At 43.2% G+C, this 23053-nt stretch overlaps 1 protein-coding gene and 1 long non-coding RNA gene across 2 annotated transcripts in view; one reads left to right on the forward strand and one right to left on the reverse strand.

Annotated features, from left to right (window-relative positions):
* Positions 1 to 23053, forward strand: part of PDCD1LG2 (programmed cell death 1 ligand 2) — a 42973-nt gene that overhangs the window by 15253 nt on the left and 4667 nt on the right. The window contains exons 3-5 of the mRNA XM_081802757.1: positions 3507 to 3776; positions 10324 to 10458; positions 15859 to 15908. Coding sequence (XP_081658883.1) covers positions 3507 to 3776; positions 10324 to 10458; positions 15859 to 15908 — 455 coding nt within the window. The remainder of the gene's footprint in view (positions 1 to 3506; positions 3777 to 10323; positions 10459 to 15858; positions 15909 to 23053) is intronic.
* Positions 7800 to 16336, reverse strand: LOC145716966 (uncharacterized). The gene is made up of 3 exons (XR_014139911.1): positions 15933 to 16336; positions 8869 to 8951; positions 7800 to 8653 (listed from the first exon to the last, which is right to left on the reverse strand). It is a non-coding gene; the product is annotated as an uncharacterized LOC145716966 (long non-coding RNA).

A 23053-nucleotide genomic window follows, 5' to 3' on the forward strand; every position in this document is an offset into this window, starting at 1 on the left:
GTGAAAGTTTAACTTTCTAATTGTCTAATCATGGTGATGGCTCCTCCTGGCTGTAGGAGCTTCCATTTATAGATGTATTTAGCCAATAGTTAGTTATCTAGCAGCTTACCAATATCAGAAAAGAAGTATTATTAAAGATAAAAAGGGACATTTCATCATGATAAAGAAGTCAATATGACAGGGGGGCATAAGAGTCCTAAATGTGTGTACATCAAACAACATAACTTCAAAACATATAAAACAAAAACTGACAGACCTAAAAGGAGACATAGATCCACAATCCTATTTGGAGATTTCAACTCATCTCTATTCTAACAGGTAAAGTAAACAAAAAAGAAAATAGAAGACTTGTGTAAACACAGCCATCTTGGCCTGACACATGTAAAACTTACACCCAACAACTGCAGAGTAGGAAGTTAGACTAGTTTGAATTGTAAGATCACTTTCAGCTCTGAAATTCTAAAATTTACTCATCTCTTCCTAAGAATATCCCCCTTGGTCCAGCTTCTCCATTGTGTGTGGCTAATAATGATGCCTTTTCACCCACTTCCCAAATTGCACAAGGCTGTGGAGGCATCTTTAATAGCGTATGCATGCAAGCTATGAGCTCCCATCCCTTCCCCCCAGCCTTGCTGGTTCTTTTCGCTGAACATCTCTCTCATCTTCTCCCTCATTTATATATCCCAGGTTACAGCCTCAGCCTCCCTTCTGATTCTTGGCCCTCCTACCTCTGAAATCACCTCTCAACTTGGCCCCCAAGATCAGCTTCTTGTTCTGAGCTACCCTGCAGGAATGGGCCAGACCTTCATATGCAACACATTGCTCCTATGCATCTATTTGTTCTCCTCCTTCCCCGCCCCCCAAAGACCCCAGAACTTACAGAAATAATCTGCACTGTAATAGGATAAATGATCATAAGAGGACATCAAACTAAGGGAAAATAAGTGTAGATAAATAACATAAAATGAGAGATTAGTGAGTCCTCAAAATGCATGCTTCGGAGATCCTGTTGAATTGCTAGAGGTAGATCAAAATTGGCTTCAAGGAGACTGGTAAGTCCAACCAGTTCAGGTCTCACTAGGCTGCTTCAAAACCTGATTCTCCTCATCTTCTATGAGTTCTGTGTGCCCCTAAGTCCCCGCCCTTCCTGTGTCTGTTGCTCCATCCCCAAACTTTTTGCAATTACATAGACAATCAACCTCTTATGATGATTCCAGTACAGAATTCAGAATAATATAGCCACGAAGGGCATGAGTTCAAGTCCCCCTCCCCACCTCAGATTCCAGCTGTTTCCTTATTTATAAAATAGGAATATGAATTTTGCCTACCTCCTAGGGTCCTTGAAGAGTTTAAATGAGGTAATACATGTTAAAGAGATAGAATCAGGTTTTAGAGCCACTGTCATCCCTGTTCCTCTCCAAGTCCTTGACCAAGTGAGCTATACACACAAGGATCAGTAGCCAAATGGGAAATGAACTCCATTTTTTAAATTAATAACCGGACGAGCACATGATTTTCTCCTTTCCCTTCTCCCAACTTCAGGGCTTCCCTGGTGGTTTACACTGGAGAACGTGACTTAGAATAAGGGCCTCTTTCTTCTTGCACCCTCATCTTAACTTAGAGTTCAGGTTTGCAGAACAGACCCTGAAGTTACCCATCTATCCAGCTTCATGGGTAAGAAAGTTCACCCCACCCACCCAGTCACAAGCAGCAGGTGGAACACTGTGAGCAGGGAGGATGTCAGTTTTTTGAGGCAGGCCAGCCAGGAGGCCCAGCCAAGTATGCTTTACCACATGGAGGCAAGAACTTTTTTTTTTTTTTTTAAGATTTTATTTATTTATTCATGAGAGACAGAGAGAGAGAGGCAGAGGGAGAGAGAGGCAGAGGGAGAAGCAGACCCCCTGCTGAGCAGGGAGCCCGATGCGGGACTCGATCCCAGGACCCTGGGATCATGACCTGAGCCGAAGGCAGACGCTTAACCATCTGAGCCACCCAGGCGCCCGGAGGCAAGAACTTAAGAGAGCACCGCGGATTGTGAACTGCGCTTCAAGACGCAGTCACCCAATCCAGTGAACCGTGATCCAGTGAGCATCTTTGGCTAGAACTAATCAAGTTAGCAACTCAAAACACAGCGACACAAAGGGAGGTGTTCAAGGGGCAAAAATTGTGGGAGGGTCCTGAACATTCCTTTCCCCTCCACAGTATGTAAAATCACAGGGCACGGAGGGCGCCTGGGTGGCTCAGTTGGTTGGGCGACTGCCTTCGGCTCAGGTCATGATCCTGGAGTCCCGGGATTGAGTCCCGCATCGGGCTCCCTGCTCGGCAGGGAGTCTGCTTCTCCCTCTGACCCTCCCCCCTCTCATGTGCTTGCTCTCTCTCATTCTCTCTGTCTCAAATAAATAAATAAAATCTTAAAAAAAAAAAAAATCACAGGGCACGGAGCTTAGCACCTAGAAAACCCTTAGTACCTCGTACACATTTGATGTTTTCCACATGTCTGTTACCATGATTTTAATGTAAAATCGCTTTTCACAAAGGGTGTGCCTATTTATACTCCTCCCAACAATTTAAGAAAAAAAGTTTCATCGCCCCATACCATGTATGCAATCCAAGTTTGTATCAAAATTCTGTTTCTTAAATATATCCTACCTATTGAAAGCTAGTACTCATTTCCTCTTCCCTTCACCGAAAATCAACAGATTACTTTCCATACTCCCTGATATCTGCATATGTTGTTAATATCTCTTTATTTTGGGCTATCATCTAAGATAATTGGGCAATTTGTCCTTGTGTCTTCCTATTTTCAATGTCACTTGTATTCATTTTAGATCTCAGTTTTCTAGAGGGCAGGGAGCCACATTTGATTAATTCACTCGGCATATACTACACAAAAGTGTGTGTGTGTGTATTTTGGACAGGAGAAGCAAGTAGTAGATATAGCCAATTCTTGACTACTTATAGACAGAATCTGGATCTTTATTTTTTCTCCTAATCTCACAGAGAAGAAAGGAGAGGGGGAAGTGGGAAAAGAATTTTCTCCTGTAGGAGAAGCATCAAATAAAACAAGAATGTGGGGGTGATCTAGTGATTTTATTTGTTCTCCTCTTTTGTCTCCAGTCCTCAGCTGTGAGATAATTTACAATCATACAGGAAGCCGCAGAGTGTGGTGGGATAAAATGCTGTTGAGATTTGGAATCAAACTTCCAGTGTGCAGACATTGGCTCTCCCAGTTATTAGCCCTGTGACTCTAGGCAAAATACTCAATCTCACTTCAGTTACCTCCAACAAAAATTGGGAATATCAACAATGCCTTTTTTGTTATAAGAATTAAATCATTCAGTGTAAATAGCGTGATACCTGAGACAAAAGAAATGTGTAAAAAATTAAAACCATTATTACTTCATATTGATAACGATAACTGTATTCATTTCACATGGCATTGAGCACAAAGCCGTCTAGGAACCAGAAAAGAAAGACTTATTTCTTTTTCTTCTTGTATTATCCAGCTTCCTACAAGAAAATCAACACTCATTTACTTAGGATCCCGGGGGTAGATGAGGTAGAGCTCACCTGCCAGGCAGAAGGTTATCCACTGGCAGAAGTGACCTGGCCAAACATCAGTGTTCCTGCCAACACCAGCCACATCAAGACCTCTGAAGCCCTCTACCAGGTCACTAGTGTTCTGCGCCTAAAGCCACCCCCTGGCACGAACGTCAGCTGTGTGTTCTGGAATGCTAATGTGAAAGAACTTACTTCAGCCGTCATTGACCCTCATGGTAAGAGTGGGCCCCCCCTTCCTAACTCCATCAGTCAGGGTTTAGGTAGGAAATAGATGGCACACTCGGAGTGAGGATAGAGTGATAAAAGATCTATGTATGAAGGTGTGGTCAGGATTTAGAGAAGCTAGGAAAGCTATTGCAGGACCCTGGGGCTTCGACAGTCAGAGGAGCAGTTACCACTGTTGGCGTGGTTATTGAATCCTGGGAAAGGGAGCTGTAAGGAACGTGGCTCTACCTCCAGTAGAGGGATGCTGCCGTCTGCAGCAACTCTGATGGAAGCTGGGTAAATGAACGCCCCAAGCTCCTCCTCCTCCCACCCTCCAATCTCCTTATGGTGCCTCCTATTGGCTGAAGCCACCTGGAAGTTGGAGAACAAGGGAGTCCACTGATGTGTTCCATAAAGGTCAACCTCTCAGAGCTCAGAGCACAGTGTGGAAGTGTAGAGAATGGATCTGAACAGGAAACAGAAAATATCCAGCACAAAAGCTAATCCCTGTGACTCAGGCACAGTGCAAGGAGTCAGCAGGACGAATATTACTTTGCTGGCTTTGCTGATAGTCAAGTGGTTATGAGGTTTCCGAGGAAAACTGGCCTTTTGTAAAATCTTTTGGAGCCTTTCCTGATTATGCTGAGTCCCACCTTTAGAACTTCATACACCAGGACAATTTTTTTTATTTGCCAAATAAGAACATTTATTTGCCAAATAAGAGCAACTAACATCTAGTATCAAAAATCTTTCATAAGAGACAGGTCATTTTATCACCAAGCACATCATATGTCTCCTAGTGCTCCTATGATAAATTATTGCAAACTCTGTGGGCTTAAGACAACATGAATTTATTAGCTTACACTTCTGAAAATCAGAAACCCTAAAGGGGTTTTGCTGGGTTCAAATTGTTGATCGGATGGCAGTAGCTCTAAGGGAGAGTTCCTTTTCTCATTTTTTCCAGCTTTTATAGGCCACCTGCATTCCTTGGCTCATGGTCCCTTCTTCCACCTGCAGAAACAGCAACTACATCCCTCAGACCTCTGCTTCTGTGTCATCACATCTTTAATTCACCTGCCTCCCTCTTCCACCTTGTAAGGACCCCTGTAATTACATTCCATTCCTTCCCCCAACCCAATAATTCAGGCTCATTTTCCCATTTCACGGTCCTGAATAGAATCACTTCTGCAAAATCCCTTTTCCCATGTGAGGTAACACATTCACAGGTTTCAGGGATTCAAACATGAACATCTTTGAGGGGAGTCAGTATTCTGCTACCATACCAGCAAAGGATATAATCTCTGAATAAAGGACAGTCCCTAGTACTGCTTAAATTTGACTTTATAGAAAATTTACTGTGTTGTCATTGTATTTCACTTTTTGCCCTTTGTCTTAGTTAGACAAAATAGAGCCTATAATAGGAGCTTGTAAGTATATAGGTCATGACCTCAGGGAGCAGAAGGGAGAGGTTTAGGAGATTCAGACAGGGAAGAAGGAAAAGTAAATATAAGGGTACATTATCAAAGTTGTTGCTATTGGCAAAACAGGAGCTCAAATACCCAAGGACCACCTGGGAAGTGTACAGATGACCTTCCCAGATGCTCACTCAAAGCACATCAGGTGGTTTCACCTGTATAGATTGACAGTAGTGTCCAGAAGTGTACACCCCATCCCCCTGTGAGCTATGCATGCATGTGGGCTGAGTGAGATCCCCCCCAGCATCTGCAGTGTCAGAATCATCCCAGGGCAGAAAGCAAAGTAGCCATTTGAGGTGAATGAAGTCCACCTAGACTTCTACCAAGCCGTGGCTGAAGTTAGAGGTGAAGCCAAAAGGCAGTGAGGCAAGACTGCAGCAGTCTGTCCCTTGCACTGCTCAAGCTCACCTACCACCTTCCATTAAGTCCACTGTGACTAAGCCTTCAGGCTGGGAGGCAGCCATGATCTCTTCAAAAGATTTCATGTGCAAGAGTTCATAGAACAAACTACAGTTCCTGCTGCTACAGTTGATCCCAAGCCATAACTGATAATTGAGATCTCTCTCATTCACTGTACATTCTAGATTTCCCTCACTCAACACTTCAGATGGAACAGTTTGCTTCCCTGGGGGTGGGGAGGAGACCTGGTGACTGACTTTCAGGCCTGAGAGAACTGAGCCTTTAGTTGCCTTGCCCTGAACAGACTGAGTTGTCGCAATTACCTTTTCATTGTTATTACTGAGCATGGAAGTCACGCAAATCAGATAATCACATGGTGAGAAAGGGGAGCTGACTGGAGCCCAGGAACCATGTCAGGGGCTAGTAGCATGGATACAACTCTGGGAAGGATGGGTAAACCTAGGCTGAAAAATCTCTAACTGCACAATGATCTGTCTCTTTGCCAGTTGCATTTATGAGTGAAATCCTAGAAGATCCTGAACTGATGCAGACCCACAGGCCCCGCCCATGACTGTTGACTATGCATTCAGCTATGTTGGCTTCCATGGAAAGAAGGGCCACATGACTTCATTTGTAACTTTTCACTAGTTCAAGGTTTCCAGAGGAATGGCCAGTGTGCCCTTCCACTTCTCTACCACAAAGAAAAAAGTACTGATGAAATCAGTGGGGCAAAGCATAGATACTAGTTATTTCTAAATTCATCTTACCCAGGCCCCTATTTCCCTGACCCTTCTGGAAAACCACATTCCATCCAAAGTACTGGCTTGCACTTAACCAGGCAGGAGATTCCACACAGCGAAGGACAGTTAAGTAAGCAATTCCAAGAAAAAGAAATTCCCCTGTGATTGTTAGCATTTAAATGCCTCTAAAGCTTTAGTATGAGTTAGTTATAGCTCAGTTTTCATTAAGTGACAAGTCTGAGGATCTTCACTGTGATAAAAAGAGAGATGGAGAATGTTGGAAGACCAACTTGCCTAATTCACTATTTTTACTCAAAGTTGACCCTAAAAATGAGGTGTTTCTAATGGCTTCATTTCTAACAAGATTCTTAGAGTTGTATCCATGCTACTCCCCCCTGGCATGGTTCCTGGGCTCCAGTCAGCTCCCCTTCCTCACCACGTGCTCTCTGAACTTGCTTGCACGTCTCTCACCTCCATGATTTCTTTGTTCAGGCAGTTTCTCCCACATAAAATATAATCACCCTCTTCACCATCTTCAAGCCCACCCTCTCTCCAGAGCAGCTTAGATAACTCCAGGGTACAAGAGGTCTTTACCTTATCTCTCCTCCTAAGACTGATTACATGCACCATAACTTTGTTTGCCTGTGACTGTACATGTCTTTTATCTTTCATTGCTGTTTTATTTTCCATGTATTTGAATTGTTTACATGGGTCTTCTTTATACCCAGACTAAAGCAAAAACAGAGCAGTCTGCCCCGTACTAAGTGCTCAATAAATGACAGATTAGTGGGTTGGAGGATTAGTCTTGATAATCCCAGTCCCATTATCCCAGCTGCCAGACTGTATGGGCAGCCAGGTCTCAGCAATCAAATGATCCCCTAGTTTGTGGTCCAAATACCAGCAACAAGAGACCAAAGTCACACATCCTCCCATGGTTCCTTACTTCTATTTCTCAAAGGGATTTTTAAGATGCTTTATGACTCTCTCCTTTCTACTCATTCTCATCAGTTGACCTGCTCCTTGCTGACTTCTGTGACCCACCACAAACTTCTCCAGAAGTCAGTGAATAAAGCAAATACAGCAATGAGAGTCTGGTGGTGGGAGGTGCTCCAGTGGCTCTAGGATGTGACTGAACATCCTAACTTTTAACCAGAAATGAAAGGTCAATGAGACCATTTTCTTTTTGAAACAAGGGTTCTGGTTCTTGGCCAGTTGTTGCATTTTCACGAGGAAATGTAATGAAATTGGAGACAGGAGATAACTCTAACAACATTCTTGTGGGGTGGGAAGTGAAGCCCACCCAAGAGACCTGGAGGGGACTCTCTGACAGTGGTCAAGAGCATGGGCTCTGAAGTCAAACTGACTTGATCTTAAATAGTTTTTTTTTTAAGATTTTATTTATTTATTTGACAGAGAGAGGGAGAGAGCACAAGTAGGGGGAACAGTAGAAGGAGAGAGAGAAGCAGGCTCCCCGCCAAGTAGGGAGCCCGACGTGGGGCTCGATCCCAGGACACTGGGATCATGACCTGAGCCAAAGGCAGACGCTTAACCATCTGAGCCACCCAGGCGCCCCTGACTTGATCTTTAAATCCTCTCTCTACTACTACTAGCTTTGAGAACATGAACATATAATGAGACATCCTAGAACTTGGTCTCACATTTGTAGAATAAGGGTAAATAATGATAGATACATTAGAGCATGATTGTGGGGATTGAATGAAACATGCTTGCAAAGTCCTCAGCACTCAGAAAGTGTGGAAATGGGGAAAAATATCATGCCTCTAGCAAGAGTGCATGGGACTGTGGCAAGGATAAAACATGGTTTTCGCATTGCATCATCATATCATTGTTAAGTAACATGTAATTATTATAAAACAATCTATAAGAATGTAAGGATATAGACTAAACTGCCATAACAGAGAGACCTCAAAATACAACTCCAACAAGACAGAAGCATATTTTTCTCTTATGTAATGTTCAGAGATAGAAGGTGATTCAGAGCAGGGAAATATCTCTATTCTGTTCTTTCTGGGTTCTTTCCATCTTGTTGCTCCCCCATTCTGTAGAATGTTGTCTCTGTTGAATTGTCAAAGCTGGATGACTACTACATCCATGTTTCAGAAAAGGAAAAGAGTGGTGGAAGACATATCCAATGTCTTAAGGCCAAGACTCAGAAGACCCATGACCTGAAATTAGTTTTCATCGTTGGTCACACCTAACCGCAGGGGAGGCTCCAAAATGTAGTCTTGAGAAGCCATGTGTCCAGCTAATGCCCTAACAGGGAAGAAAGGGAAAATGGATTTAAGGGATAAGCATCAGTCTGCCACAAGGTAACTAAGGACAGGGAGGATGGGGCCAGGTAGACTAGGTACACAGATAATTAATTAAGCCCCCCAAATCCTTATTGACATCTTTAATGTAGATGGTACTTGGCTCTATAGGGGATTTAGAGTTGACTTAGGTGAAGTCTTTGCACTCCAAACACTTACAGGCTAAACGGACCAGTGTTCATCGTTAGAAAGTCTTCAGGGATGAGTAGAGCTTCTGCACATGGAAGGAGCTGTGAAGGAACCTGCAAAGGACACGACAGGTTTGCACAGAGGTGTTGAGGTAGGGATTTCTCCTGTTGTGAGGACGCGGAAGGTCCCAGGGCTCCTTGACTCACAGCGCCACGGCAGTGGTGGTTAATAAGCCTTCCTACAAGTAAAGGAGCAGTTGTAGTCAGTGTGGGCCATCCAATGTGTAGATGAGCCAGGCTTCTGAATCCTTTCTTCCTTACTGCTCACCACACTGTTTTCAGTAGAGACAAATATCTGTGGGGCCTGAGCTTTGGATCAAACAGATCCAGGCTTGCAAGCCTGGCTCTGTCCCTTCTTTAGCAGTGATAACCTCAGATAGATTATTTAGCATCACTGAGCCTTACTTCTTGAACTCTAAAATGAGGGGCTCAGATTAAATTATGTCTGATTTCTTCTCTGCTAAAACGATCTATGATTCTCAAACGGCATTGAGATGGTGGGAGGGAAGGCAGTTGGCAGGACCGAGCCCTTCCTCCCGAGCAGTTTCGCCAGGTTTTTCCTGGACCAGTCTCTTGTGTTTATTCTGTATAAGTTACTCCATGGGGCAAATTCAGGCTTTTGGAAAGGGCACAGTTTACTTTGGGTACTCTTCTACCTCCTATTATGAAACCCCCTCCAGCCCTCCCCATTGTCAGTCTGGAGCCCTTATTCTAACCTATAGATACCCAGAGCTCTCTTCTACAAGGCCTTCCCCTGTCTCCAAAATTGCTCCTCTCATCCACGTCTCTACTAAACTCACCTTTTCCTCAGTGCCAGAACACTGATTAGCTGAGCCAAGGAAAGGGCTCGTCATAGTAATTCATACTAAGGTATGAACGACTGGATTTTGTATGTTAACACTATCTACAATATTGTATTTTTCCAAAACGATCCTGTTAGTCCTTGAAATTGAATGACTGTTGGCATGGATTCTGAGCACTGCGAGTGCTTGACAGTAGAGGGAGAAGACATGTTTGAATTGAGGGACTAACCTACTAGACAGAAAAATGATGATGATGATGATGGTAATAGATAGACAGATAGATAGGTGTATCAGAATGATGAAAAACACGGAATCTGGAACCAGACAGCCTAGATTATATCTCAGCTCTCTCTCTTACTGTGTAACTTTGGGAAAGTTTCCTAGACACTCTGCACCTCATTTTCTTCACCAGTGAAATGAGGGTCATTGCAAATCCTGCCACATAGGGTGGATGTAGGAAGTAAACGAGCTAGTACATCCAGCACACATAGATCAGTACCTGGCATGGAATAAATGCTCGCCGTACGTTGGCTGTGTTGGTTGTAACCTACTCAGATGGCCAACTTGTTGGTTTACCTCTAAGCTACCAGGTAATGGGATTCTGGTGCTTTTCTTTCATCCAGGTGGCAAAGAACTTGACACCTCTTCAAATCGGCAACTTCATGTTTTCATCCCTTCCTTCATCATTACTTTGATGTTCGTAGCTGCAATGATAGGCCTAAGAAAACAGCTCTTCCAAAAGCTTTCCTTTAGAAAAGGTAAGTGAGTTTTATTCAAGGTAACCAAACAGACTGGGTGTCTGCAGTGTGAGGCTCTGCTTTGCTCCAGTGGCCTACAGCTTCCCAGTTTCATATGAATCTCCTCAGGGCTTGTGCATCGCTTTGGGCTCAGGGGGCTCGTCCTGAAGATTTTTCCCCAGAAGAAAATGGCTCTAGTTTTCAGTGAGCTGAAATCCTCATACTGAGTATTTTAAAAGGAATGTTTTGTTCCTGTGCTAAAATAGTTTGCTTTGTTCTTTGAGCCAAGAAGTGTCATTAGCCTCATGAGATCAGTGTTACTTTGGCAATGCAGATGGCTATGTGGTCAGAGTTCATGGGTGAGAGGATACCAAGATCACCACAGAGGATTCCTTCGGTTCTCATCCCTCATTTCCCCAGTCTGGGTGTTAGCTGGGCTGAGCCTTCCCCCCAACCCCCAGGAATCTGAATCACCTGGTTCGCAAGGAAAGGAGAAAAGTGTGTGAGGCCATTTGGGGACAGGAAGAGCACCTGTTTTGATGGTGCCCTGAAGACTTCCAGCAGGTCCCCAGGAGTCCCTCCTCATCCTGTCCTGTTGTCACCCACCCACTCCTGTTGTGCAAATTTTGAACCCTGGCCACAATATCTGCAGACTGTCTAGTGCTTTCCTAAACTGTTCCTTTGTCAGCACCCAATGAGCTCCTCCCAAAGTCTACACATGGCCTTGTCTATAGAAAAGAAATGACATGTGGGAATAATTCAATAAGAATTTGGGGTGGCCACTATTTGAGAATTGGGGGGCTTTTAGGTGGTTGTCATGCTACATTTACAGTCTAACTTCTGTATTCTCTTCTGCCATAAGATATTATCATGCTCTGTTTGTCCATTGCCCTATGTATGCATCAACTTGGGTGCTAACCACAAAACCCTCTACTATAAAATCCAAGGAATTATTGTCAACAGTAAGGGAGGGTGAGGGTTGAAGAGGAAGGAAGAAGTGAAGAAGGGAGGGAGGAAAAGAGGAAGAAGGGGAAAAGAAAAAGAAATGAAGTCCATTATCATATGGTTTCGCTTGTTTGTGGAACATAAGGAATAGCATGGAGGACATTAAGGGGAGGAAGGGAAAAATGAAGGGGGTGGAAATCAGAGGGGGAGATGAACCATGAGAGACTATGGACTCTGGGAAACAAACTGAAGGTTTTAGAGGGGAGGGGGGTGGGGAGGATGGGTGAGTCTGGTGATGGGTATTAAGAAGGGCACATATTGCATGGAGCACTGGATGTTATACGCAAACAATGAATCATGGAACACTACATCAAAAACTAATGATGTACTGTATGGTGACTAACATAACATAACAAAAAAAAAGAGAGAGAAATGATAGAAATGGAGAAGAAGGGCATCTCACCATAAAGGAGGACTTACAGCATCTGATAGAACTTTAACTAAACAGGATCACTTCTGCAAGTCTGTGACCTCAGAGAGCCATGGCAGGTGCCCCTCATTAGAATCTTATCTTCTGCCATCTTCTTTTACCTCCCCCAAACACATCCCTCAGAAACAGATCTATACCTAGTTCCAGGCCTGGAGCCTGAGAATCCTTTAGTCACCTCAGAAATGAGCAAGAGTTTTCTGTCCCTTGGGGCGCCTGGGTGGCTCAGTTGGTTAAGCAACTGCCTTCGGCTCAGGTCATGATCCTGGAGTCCCTGGATCGAGTCCCGCATCGGGCTCCCTGCTCGGCGGGGAGCCTGCTTCTCCCTCTGACCCTCCCCCCTCTCATGTGCTCTCTCTCTCTCTCATTCTCTCTGTCTCAAATAAATAAATAAAATCTTTAAAAAAAAAAAAGTTTTCTGTCCCTACTCTCTTTGGAAGAATGAAATGCGGTCACACTCACAGGTAGAGCAGAAAAAATTCTTCCCCTCATCCTTCATCCCTGTCTCAAGGGTGAATGAGGATATCTGTAGTTCCAAGCCGGATGCAAGGCTCGGATACCAACTGTGGTGGGAGACACTTGTTGCTAATGAGAGTTAAGTGAATAAATTTGCAAATGATTCCCTTTTTGTTTTTAATGAGCCAGAGTGAAATCATGGCTGCCTATATAATACCCACCCTCCACCTCCACCCTGCAACTCACACGCACTGGGATCTGCTTTCTCTCATGGGAGGCACTTGGACACACATGTGGAAATGCATCTGCCATGCACACAGACTCATGTGTCATGGAAGAGGGTTGAGAATGGCTGACACTGTGAATAGAGCTTCAAGCCAGGGTCAGAAGGCTAGTTCTGCACCCAATGCTGCCATATATTGGCTCTGTGATCTTGTATGAATTACCTAACTTCTTTGAGATGGTTTTTCCACCTGTAAAATGGGAAGTGACATGAGAATGAGCACTTCACAGCTTATTGACCCAACCTCACTGTCACTACCAGAGTTCACCTGGACTAGAACAGGACCTTCCCGCCTGTCACCCTGCATCTACTCTTGCCACATCTGAGATGATCTATTTTCACTTTTAGCTGGAACAGGCTTTTAAATTCTACCAGTCTACCATGTCTCCATGATTGGACCTCCTCCATGGCTTCCTTCAATTCTGAGTTTTCTCATATAGCATTTGCTCTTTTTTTTTTTTTATCGGTATCTTTTATTTTTAGTAATTTTGTTCAGCATCAATTTTTTTATTAACAACATATAATGTATTATTGGTTTCAGAGGTACAGATCTGTGATTCATCAGTCTTATATAACACCCAGTGCTCATTACATCACGTGCCCTCCTTAATGTCCATCACCCAGTAACCCCATCCCCCAACCCTCTTCCCTCCGGCAACCCTCAGCATTTGCTCTTCTTAAAGTACTTCCTTCTCCTTGTTCACCTAAGTTCGTCATCCTTTAACTCTCAGTGAAGCTGCCACTTCATCAAGCCTCCCCTGATTCTGCCCCCTCATCACACCCATTACAGCAAATCCCCTTGTGGAGATGCTTCCACGGCACCTACTTCTTCTTTCAATACACTCAGCACACACTTATATATCTAGGACCTGTTTTATTTTATTTTTTTATTTTTTTATTTTATTTATTTATTTTTTAAAGATTTTATTTATTTATTTGACAGAGAGAGACACAGCGAGAGAGGGAACACAAGCAGGGGGAGTGGGAGAGGGAGAAGCAGGCTCCCCGCAGAGCAGGGAGCCCGATGCGGGACTCCATCCCAGGACCCTGGGATCATGACCTGAGCCGAAGGCAGTCGCTTAACCAACTGAGCCACCCAGGCGCCCTAGGACCTGTTTTAATACCTTGGGCTCCAAATGTAATTGCCTCCCTTTTAATTTTCCAGTTAATTTCTTGAGCACCCACCTGCCCATCTTAGCCAGAAGTCCAATGTCTCCCTCTTACAGCTTCTACTTCCCCACCTCAAGAGCTGATGAAGCCGAAGGGGCTTCCTGCTTTAACCACTGCTGCACCCAGCCAGCCTACTCAGCTCAAGGCCTTCATGTTAAGCTGGGGAAGCCAGTCCTAACTTCCTTCTCTTGAGTTCCTCTTAGGGCCAGTGCTGTCCTGAACTTCTCAATCTATCTGAGAGAGTCAAGTAAAGGGGTGGCAATCTCAGCCCCTTTCTGTCCAGAAGGCTTCTTTGCTCCTAAACACATTTACCCACCTATGTCTCAGCAACCAGCTCTGTACACCATGATGCATGGGGAGGGCAGGCCTGTCAGTCCATAAAAGTTCTGCCTACCATCTCTGCCTAAGAGGAGCCCTCAACAGTTCAGGGCTCCTGGTGACTTACTAGGTTCTGGAGAAGAATCTGGCAACTTCTGTTGTAAAAATAATGTCAAGTTCTGTTTCATGAGCATAAGGTCTGTGTTTCTCTTATTCACTAATACATGTCCATTGTCTGAAACATTACCTGGCATATGTAGATGTTCAATAAAATTTTACACATCAAACCTACTATATGCAGTACCCATGTTAACCTGCTCTGTATGATATAATAGCCATACGTTGTTATTTAAGTTTAAATTAAATAGAAATTCAATTCCTTGGTCACATTTTAAGTGCTTACACCTTGTTAGCACTCAATAGTGACATGGGGTTAGAGGGCACTGCACTGGACAGAGTAGATATACAATATTTCCACCTTTGCAGAAAATTCTGTTGGACAGCACTGGGCTAGACCCTTTACAAACTCCTTTTCAGTTCATTTTACAAAAACTGCTTGAGGCAAGTAGTGTCTATATTGCAGATGAAGAAACGGAGGTTCAGAAAGTGTTCCTAAAGTCATATAGCTGGGGTTTGAACACAGGTCTGTCTGACACTGAAATGTGTGGACTTTTTGTTACCAAAGTGCTTAAGAAAAAATTGGCCCAGTCTGAATAAGTATTATTTTGGGCAGTGGAAGGAGAGAGTCTCCACCCAAAAGAACTGAGTTTCTAAATGTTTGCACTAGATCTCTATAATTGTCTCATTGGGGGCTGGTAAGCAATAGGTCACCTACCACCACTAACCCATGGACTCTCCACTTTGAATGGCACTGCCTTAAAAGACTGAGCCAAGACTTTACAGGGATATAAACCAAAGCCCAAATATGTTGGCCAATGGTTGCATAAGAACCGCAGAATGGCACCACCAAACCCAAGCATTAGAGAGGATTGCCCTGAAACTCCGCCATGCAAGGGCAATTTCTACGGGTTCACTCTTAGGCTTCTTTCATATGTGAATCCTCTTAGAGGAGATGGCAATGCTAGATGGAGGCCCTCAAAGTCCAGGCCAAGGTCAGTATTGTCATGAGGGAGTTCCTAAAAATCTGGTGGACAGAGCAAAGGCAGAATTAGGGATGCACTGAGTTCAGAAACCCAGGCAACTGCAGGACATGGGCATCAAGCTCTGGAAGAAAATCAGATTGGGGGGAGCATGTGACGTTCGCGGTTGAAAAAGATGAAACCAGGGGAACAGTGGTGAGCAGCATCCTATTATGTGAACTTGTGCTTCTACTCCCCAAGTTGCTTTGCAGAGTATCCGTCATATACATCCTAGTGTAAATTAATTGATGAGACCTCTTGCTCTGTGTAGGGCAGACAGGAGGGAAGTGGCAGTCAAGAGCAAAGCAGAAAAGGGAGAGAGAATTCTGAAGCTGGATGTTTCCTGGGCTGAATACCCAAATTAGCAGTCCCTCAGCCTTTGAGTGCCTGGGACCAGGGGCTGAGAAAGGAATGGGAAGTAGAGGACTGCTTTGTTTGCAATTTTCACCTAAGGGTACAGTTTTACTCTATCATTCAGCCTGAGGTCTCAAGCCACAGTGTACATTTGGACTTCTATACATGTGATTTATTGGATTAACTTTTTGTTCTGCCATCTTTTAGTCTAGAAACAGAAGACTTTTCTCGTTAATCTTATCCCGTCACTGGGGATTTCTCTTTTTCAGACACAACAAAAAAATCTGACGCCACCATAAGGAGGGAAGTGGACGGAGCTGTGAGTAGTCATGATTTTTCTTACCTTTTTCTCTCCCAGCTTGAATTAAGAAATAGCCCCTGTTCTATGAATGCACAAAGGGCAACTGAATAGTTTCCACCTGTACAGAATCTCCCTGTTGAGTGGCATTTCAGCTAGCTGCTGTTGTAAGCTTATGTTGTTCCAACCTTTCTTGGGAGAAAAAAAGGTGTCTGCTGCACAGTCACAGAAGAGTCGTATAGCCTTTGGTCTGTCTCTATTCCTAAGGACTCCTGCATAGGACATCTGGGATCCCATACTTAGAAACATGGTTAACACTTAACAGCAAGGCAAGATATTCAACTGTGAAGCAATCAACAGCTCATGGTTTTGCAACAATTACTAAGTACATTGCTGACAGCTGTGGGTCAAGTTTGCAATGCTCCGGGGAGTAGAAGTCTCTTCAGGAGGCTGGCACGCTTGGAGCTAGAATTTGTAGAAAAAGATGTGATGTGGAGGTCAGGAGAATTGGGGTTACTAAAATCATTCAGGCTGGTTGGATGAAAAGCTTAGACCTTGGAGAAATCGTGTTTTGGGACCCACAGGCCTGGGTCAGAGTGCACAAAGAGTATTTCTAGCTTTCTTGAGAAAGCCACCTTTCCTTTTGTAACCTACGAATCACGTGGTGTGACACATGAATTCATGAGTTCACCATAATTATAGGCAAATCACAGAAATTTCTAAATACCTTTGTTATCAGCTGCTCAAAATATTCAGAACTGGTCATTTTAGAATTCTGCTGAATATATCTGTAAAATTCCAGAGACACCAACTGTAAAAACAACTCTAGAAAGCCTTCAATACCAGGGTCTGCATCTGGCTAATATAGAACACATGGCAACTCATAAGCACACAGTATGACTGGAAGGAATGAAGTTAGGCCCTGCACCCTCCCACCTCCCACCACCTCCCTGAGAGCCACTTGTGAAAATACATCCTGGTAACACAATACTCATCCCTGGGCACAGAACCAAGGAACAGATGCAGCTCAGGCCTGGACTATTCTTGAGGTCCAGTTATGCTGTGTTTCTCTGAATCAGCAATGAGATTTTCTCAATCGGAAAAGCTTCAGATTACTGTTGGCTCTCCTAATTGAAACATCTGTTTCTTGAGAAACAAAACTCATGTGTTCCTATAAATCGGTCCACTTGGTCTACAGGTGAGTTTCCATGGGAGCGGCCTCAGCATTTGTCTGAGTTTCATGAGCTCTAGTCTCTATACAAGTGTCTCCTTCCACTGCTCAGCATGAGGAAGACATAGTGAAAGGCTTGAGAGCAGAGGTGGTAAACTCAGATGCCCACAGGGCCAGGCAGGTGCTGAAATGAGTAGAAAGGGCATTCTATAACTGGATCGGGAATGGTAACAAATTGGAGGGCATATTCCCTGTCAATTTAGCACTAGCCTAAAGCTGTCAGAGAAGATGGAAATCCAGATTTTTATATAAAATGTCTTGGTTATTAAATGTTACCCGAAAGTATTTCAGATACGAAAGCAAATAAAATATGTCCATAGGCTAATTGAGCTTATCAGTGACCATATGTAGCCTCTGTCCTAGAGAGAAAGTATTGTCCGAAAAGAGATTAGAGTCTGAGTAACGAAGGCAGAACCGTCTCTCTGAGGACCTGAGGAATGCTCAAAGGCTTGCAACCATTCTAAATGTCCCATCCTATGGCCCCCATGTGGTCTGAATATTGCACTGTTAATAGAGTGATTTCTTTGGATTAACAGGGTATCACAACCATTTTTATTTTTTTAAAGATTTTATTTATTTATTTGACAGAGAGAGAGAGCAACACCAGGAACACAAGCAGGGGGAGTGGGAGAGGGAGAGGCAGGCTTCCCGCTGAGCAGGGAGCCTGATGCGGGGCTCGATCCCAGGACCCTGGGATCATGACCTGAGCAGAAGGCAGACGCGTAACGACTGAGCCACCCAGGCGCCCCTCACAACCATTTTTAAACAATACATCTCCTTATAAACAGAAAAATCTCATACCCTTTTTTAGTGGTATCTGAAATTCAAAATAAATATCTTGGCCAAAAGTCAAATTAAAGAAATTAGACTAATTATCTTCCCCCCCCCTAGCAATTATATATAGTTACCCTTTGTACCTTCCAACCTGGGGAAGGGAGAGTCAAGGAGGTGAGAGAATGATGCTCCTCTTCTCTCTTCCTCATCTCCCTGGCACTTACCTTAGAATATATGGCATGCTGTAAAGAGGTCAGGACCACTTAGGTATATATCACAGAGGACTCACATAGGAATGTTCCTGGTACTATTATTTACAAGAGCAACAAATTAGAAATAATCAAATGTGAATCAACAGGAGAACAAGTGTATAGGAAGTATATATAGCAACTAAAATGAAAGCACAAAAACTGGATGTCTTTCTGAGATGGACAACTTTGAAAAATATAATTTTGAGAGGAAAGATAGATTTCAGAAAGATATAGACAATATGTTGGCAATTACAGAGTTTAAAAACATGCAAAGAACCTCTACGTAGTGTTTATGCAGTTATGTGACGTAAAAGTACAAAAACAGCATGGAAATTATAAACACCAAATTTAACCTCTTCAACTGGGTGGTGGGCACGCAAATGTTGATGATATTATTTTGGGTGTGGGTATGCAGATGTTGACGATATTATTCTGGGGGTTGGGCACACAGATGTTGATATTGTTCTGGGGGGTTGGTATGCAGATGTTGATATTATCCTGGGGGGTGGGCATGCAGATGTTGATATTATTCTGGGTGGTGGGCACACAGATGTTGATATTATTTTGGGTTGTGAGTATGCAGATGTTGATATTATCCTGGGTGGTGGGCACACAAATGTTGATATTATTCTGGGTGGTGGATACACAGATGTTGATATTCTGGGGGTGGGTACGCAGATGTTGATATTATTTTTATACTTTGTTGTATGCCTAAAATATTTATTTTTATAAAAAAGAGGTCATGATTAAAATTCAAGAGATTTAGATTCAAGTTTTTCTGTGAACTAGCTATACAATTTTAGGTAAGATCTACCCCCTTTCTGGGCTTCAGTTTTGTCACCTGTAAACCTAGAAGGTTGGACCAAAAGCAGAAGGGCAAATAGGCCCCCTGCCAGGTTCAGGAGGTGGCTAGGGCAGAGATGAGGATGGTTTGGGAGACCATTTGTAGGCAGGGAGTGTGGTGATTGATGAATGATGTCTGCTTTGGGTGGGGGATGGGGAGAAGTCCTAGATCTTGGCCATATATTTGCCAAACATGGAATAGATGCTCTTTTTCAAAAAACAGTTTTGTGTTTATCTCTGTTTCTGTTTATCTTTGTCATGTACATACGTATTTTAACACTTAGATAATGCTGACACATTATGTTCTACGTGTTCCATTTGCATTCAAAGTTATTTGTGGATTGATTCAAATGTAGAAATTGACAATGATCAATGGTGGTGGAATATTTAAAGAAAAAATGGCTCATTTTTACTTAGCATAATGTTTTATGATTTTGTCAAGACAAATACCAAAGTGTTAGATTTCAGTAGATTTTTTTTTTAAGTTCCTCCCTAGAAAGTTACTCACCAGTTGTTAACTCTTTATGGAGAACTAATTTAGCATTTTGGAAACTATCCCCCAGGAAGAAGAGGGAGCAGGACATGGAAATACTGATTTGGGAAATGGAAAGAGGATGGGCCTGGGGCTCACTGCTTGGGTAGCTAAGAGAACTTGATACCTGTCGTTGAGGGAGGGGTACTTCAGGCTTCTCCAGGGAACAGAACCACAGAACCACTCAGAGACTGGCAAGTGTGAAATCTGTAGGGCAGGCTCACAGGCTGGAAGTTCAGCTAAGACTTGAAATATGGAATCCAAAATCCGTAGAGTAGGCCCGCAGGCTGGGGACTCAGGTGGGATTTCTATATTACAGTCTGAGGTAGAATTGCTTCTCCTCTGGGAAACCTCGGTTGTTGCTCTTCAACTGACTGAATGAGACCCACTCACATTCTAGAAGGTCATCTGCTTTATGTAAAGTCACCTGATGGCAAGCGCTCATCACATCTACAAAATACCTTCACAGCAACATCTAGACTAACTGGGTACAATAGTTTAGCCAAATTGACACAGAAAATTAATCATCATAGGCACCAAGACGTGAGGGGGGCAGTTTTGGCTGGAGCAAATGAATTTGTCAGACTTCCCTGAGCCTGAAAAAAATAGAAGTATGTGACTGTCTATTATCTGGTCACAGATTTGTCCGAGAGGCCAGGGCTCTGTCTAAAACCCATTCAGCCATGAACCTGCCACCCCAGATATGCACGCAGACTCACTATTTAGGATTTTCTGCTCAGCTCACTGCCTCTTTCAGCAACAAAAGGACGTGTGTGGGATCAGCATCCTGCACTTGATATGTTTTGAAATAATGAAAGGCTGAGTAAATATGGAGGGAGAAGAACAACACTGTCACCAAAATTCCCTGATAAAATTAAACTGAAGGGTTTGGAAATGATTTGTCCGTCTTACTGTCCATTTGTCTGTGCTTCTTGTAGTTTATTCTGCAGTAAATGTAAAAGATAACTGATTTTGACCGAATTTGTCTCACTACTAAAAAACAAATCTTGCTTAGTTTTAGTTGTTGGCCAGCTCAAAAATAAATAACTTATACAACTTTTAGAACATTCTTAAGTTACCTCATTTTTTCTGAGCAAAAATGAAAAATAAAAAAGGATAAAGGAAATAAAAATTTATAATCCATTGCACACAGATTACCGTGGTTAATACTTAATATTGCTTTAATTTCTAACATTTTTCTGTATTTAAATTTTATAAAATTAAATTATAATATGCGTAGCTTGATATGGTTTTTTAACTTAATTTTATGTCATTAGTATTACTTATGTGCTAAAAATATAATTAATGGATCTCCTATTTTATTGTACACATGGACTGGGATTTATCTTACTAATTCCCTATTGCTGAACATTTCATGTCTACCTCACAGAGTCGTTTTATGTTTTTATCACAGTTAATAGCCTTATACATAAATCTTTGTGTGTAGCTCTGATTATTACCATGGGTAAAATCTACGATGCAGAATTACTGGGGTAAACCTATAGGCATTTTTAGGACTCTCAAAATGTATTGCTGAATTGCCCTCTAAAAAGTTGTACCAATTTGTACTAGCAATATATGAAAGAGCTAGTTTTATCATTACATCTGTCCCAATGCTGAATGTTACTGTTTTTAAATTTTGCTAATTTAAAAATTAAGAACTATACATCTTTCTCACTTTCTCTTTTCTTTCTTTCTTTTAGTGAGAGAGAGTGTGAGCTGGGGGGTAGGGGGAAGGGTGGAGAGAGAGAGAGAGAGAGAGAGACTCTTAAGCAGGCTCCATGCCCAGCACAGAGCCCAATGCAGGGCTTAATCTCACAACCCTGAGATCATGACCTGAGCCAAAATCAAGAGACGGACACTCAACCCCCCGACTGTGCCCCGCAGGTGCCCCCATCATTATTATTTTAATTTGCATTTTAAAGTTATTAGTGAGATAAAACATCTTCATAAATGTATAGGTTTTACCTTCTTTTGGGAACTGTCTATGCATCTTTCGTCCATCTTTTTACTTATGTCTTCACTTAGAGTTAATAGTAACCCATTACCTGCTATATGTTTTATAAATTTCCCCCGATTTGTCATTTACTGTTAAGCTGTTTTTTTCTTATCCTGAGAAAACAGGTATTGGGTATAATAAAATTAGGTTCAGAGGACCATTTTACAAACATTTATGTTCTGTATGTCACATATTTATTAAAAGAAAGTAAGTATAGGGACGCCTGGGTGGCTCAGTTGGTTAAGCGTCTACCTTTGGCTCAGGTCATGATCCCAAAGTCCTGGGATTGAGGCCCGCATCGGTCCCCCTGCTCAGCAGGGAGTCTACTTCTCCCTCTGCCCCTCCCCCTGCTTGTGCTCTTTCTGCTCTCTCTCAAATAAATAAATAAAATCTTTAAAAAAGAAGTATATTAATTGTAACATTTATGCTATGTAATAGCTTACAGTGAGTAGGATCTGCTGTTCCCAGAGGACCGAGTTATACATTTCTAGAAAGCAGGTGCAGTGTCTTCTTCTTCCTTTCAAAGCCTCTCACATCTTAGGATGTGTTATACTTTCAGTACCTATGAAATGAGGGTCGACCAAGTGAACATCTGCTCTCCATTGATATGTGTCAGCTCAAAAGGAGTGGGTGAGCTACAGCCAGAGAGCCAAATCGCCTCCTGTTTTTGTAAACAAAATTTTCCTGAAGCACAGCCATGCTCAGTGATTCCTTATTGTCCCCCAACTTTCACACCCCTTCCCAGCCGAGTTGAGTGACTGTGGCAGAGACCATATACCCCATAAAGTTGAAATATTTTATAATCCGGCCCTACAGAGACTGTGTGCTGGTCCCTGACCCAGAAGTTCTCCATGGCTCTGTGCCTTCTGTCTCACTGAATGTACTTGGTCTTGCTCTCAATGTTCCAACACTACCCTCAGCTCCCAAGTCCGAGGACAGAGCCCCACTGGGGTCCAGCCAGCTCAGGGCTCTCTCTCTCCCACACCCATCCTGTACCGTCCCAGCTCTGCCTCACCCCCAAACCACCTATGTGGAGACAGGGTCAGGTCGCAGGTTGTGCAGCTGGCATCCTGGCCCCCCTGCTCTTAGTCACGTTTACCTAGTGCACAGAGTCTTGGGACTTGGCCCTGAGCATTTCTGTCACACATGTGTCTGACGAGACTTCTGCTCAGATAAATATTCTCCCTTCCCACTTAAGAAGGGAAGAGCTTGGTGGTTTTGCTTCATTGACCAGAGACTGACATGAGACCCAGTTCACGTGGGAGTTCCCAGCAGGACTCAGAAGCTCAGGTGACAGCTATGTAGAGCTGGGTTTTCCACTCCATGGCTCTGCGTCGAACTTTCTAGGCAACTCTGGGAGAGGTGTTGCTGTTCTTATTCTTGTGCAAATCCAGACTTCTCAGTCTCCTGAGATGGGCCTTCAACTCCTTCACTTTAATATAAAATCAAAAGACTCAGGTCAAACTCAGTGTGGCCGAAGAGATAGCTCATTGCCATTTTTCTCCACGGGGGATATGGTGGTCATTAGTGCAATTT

The sequence above is a fragment of the Leptonychotes weddellii genome, chromosome 14 (assembly GCF_054177405.1).
Source record: "Leptonychotes weddellii isolate Sample4059 chromosome 14, ASM5417740v2, whole genome shotgun sequence".
Taxonomy (NCBI): domain Eukaryota; kingdom Metazoa; phylum Chordata; class Mammalia; order Carnivora; family Phocidae; genus Leptonychotes; species Leptonychotes weddellii.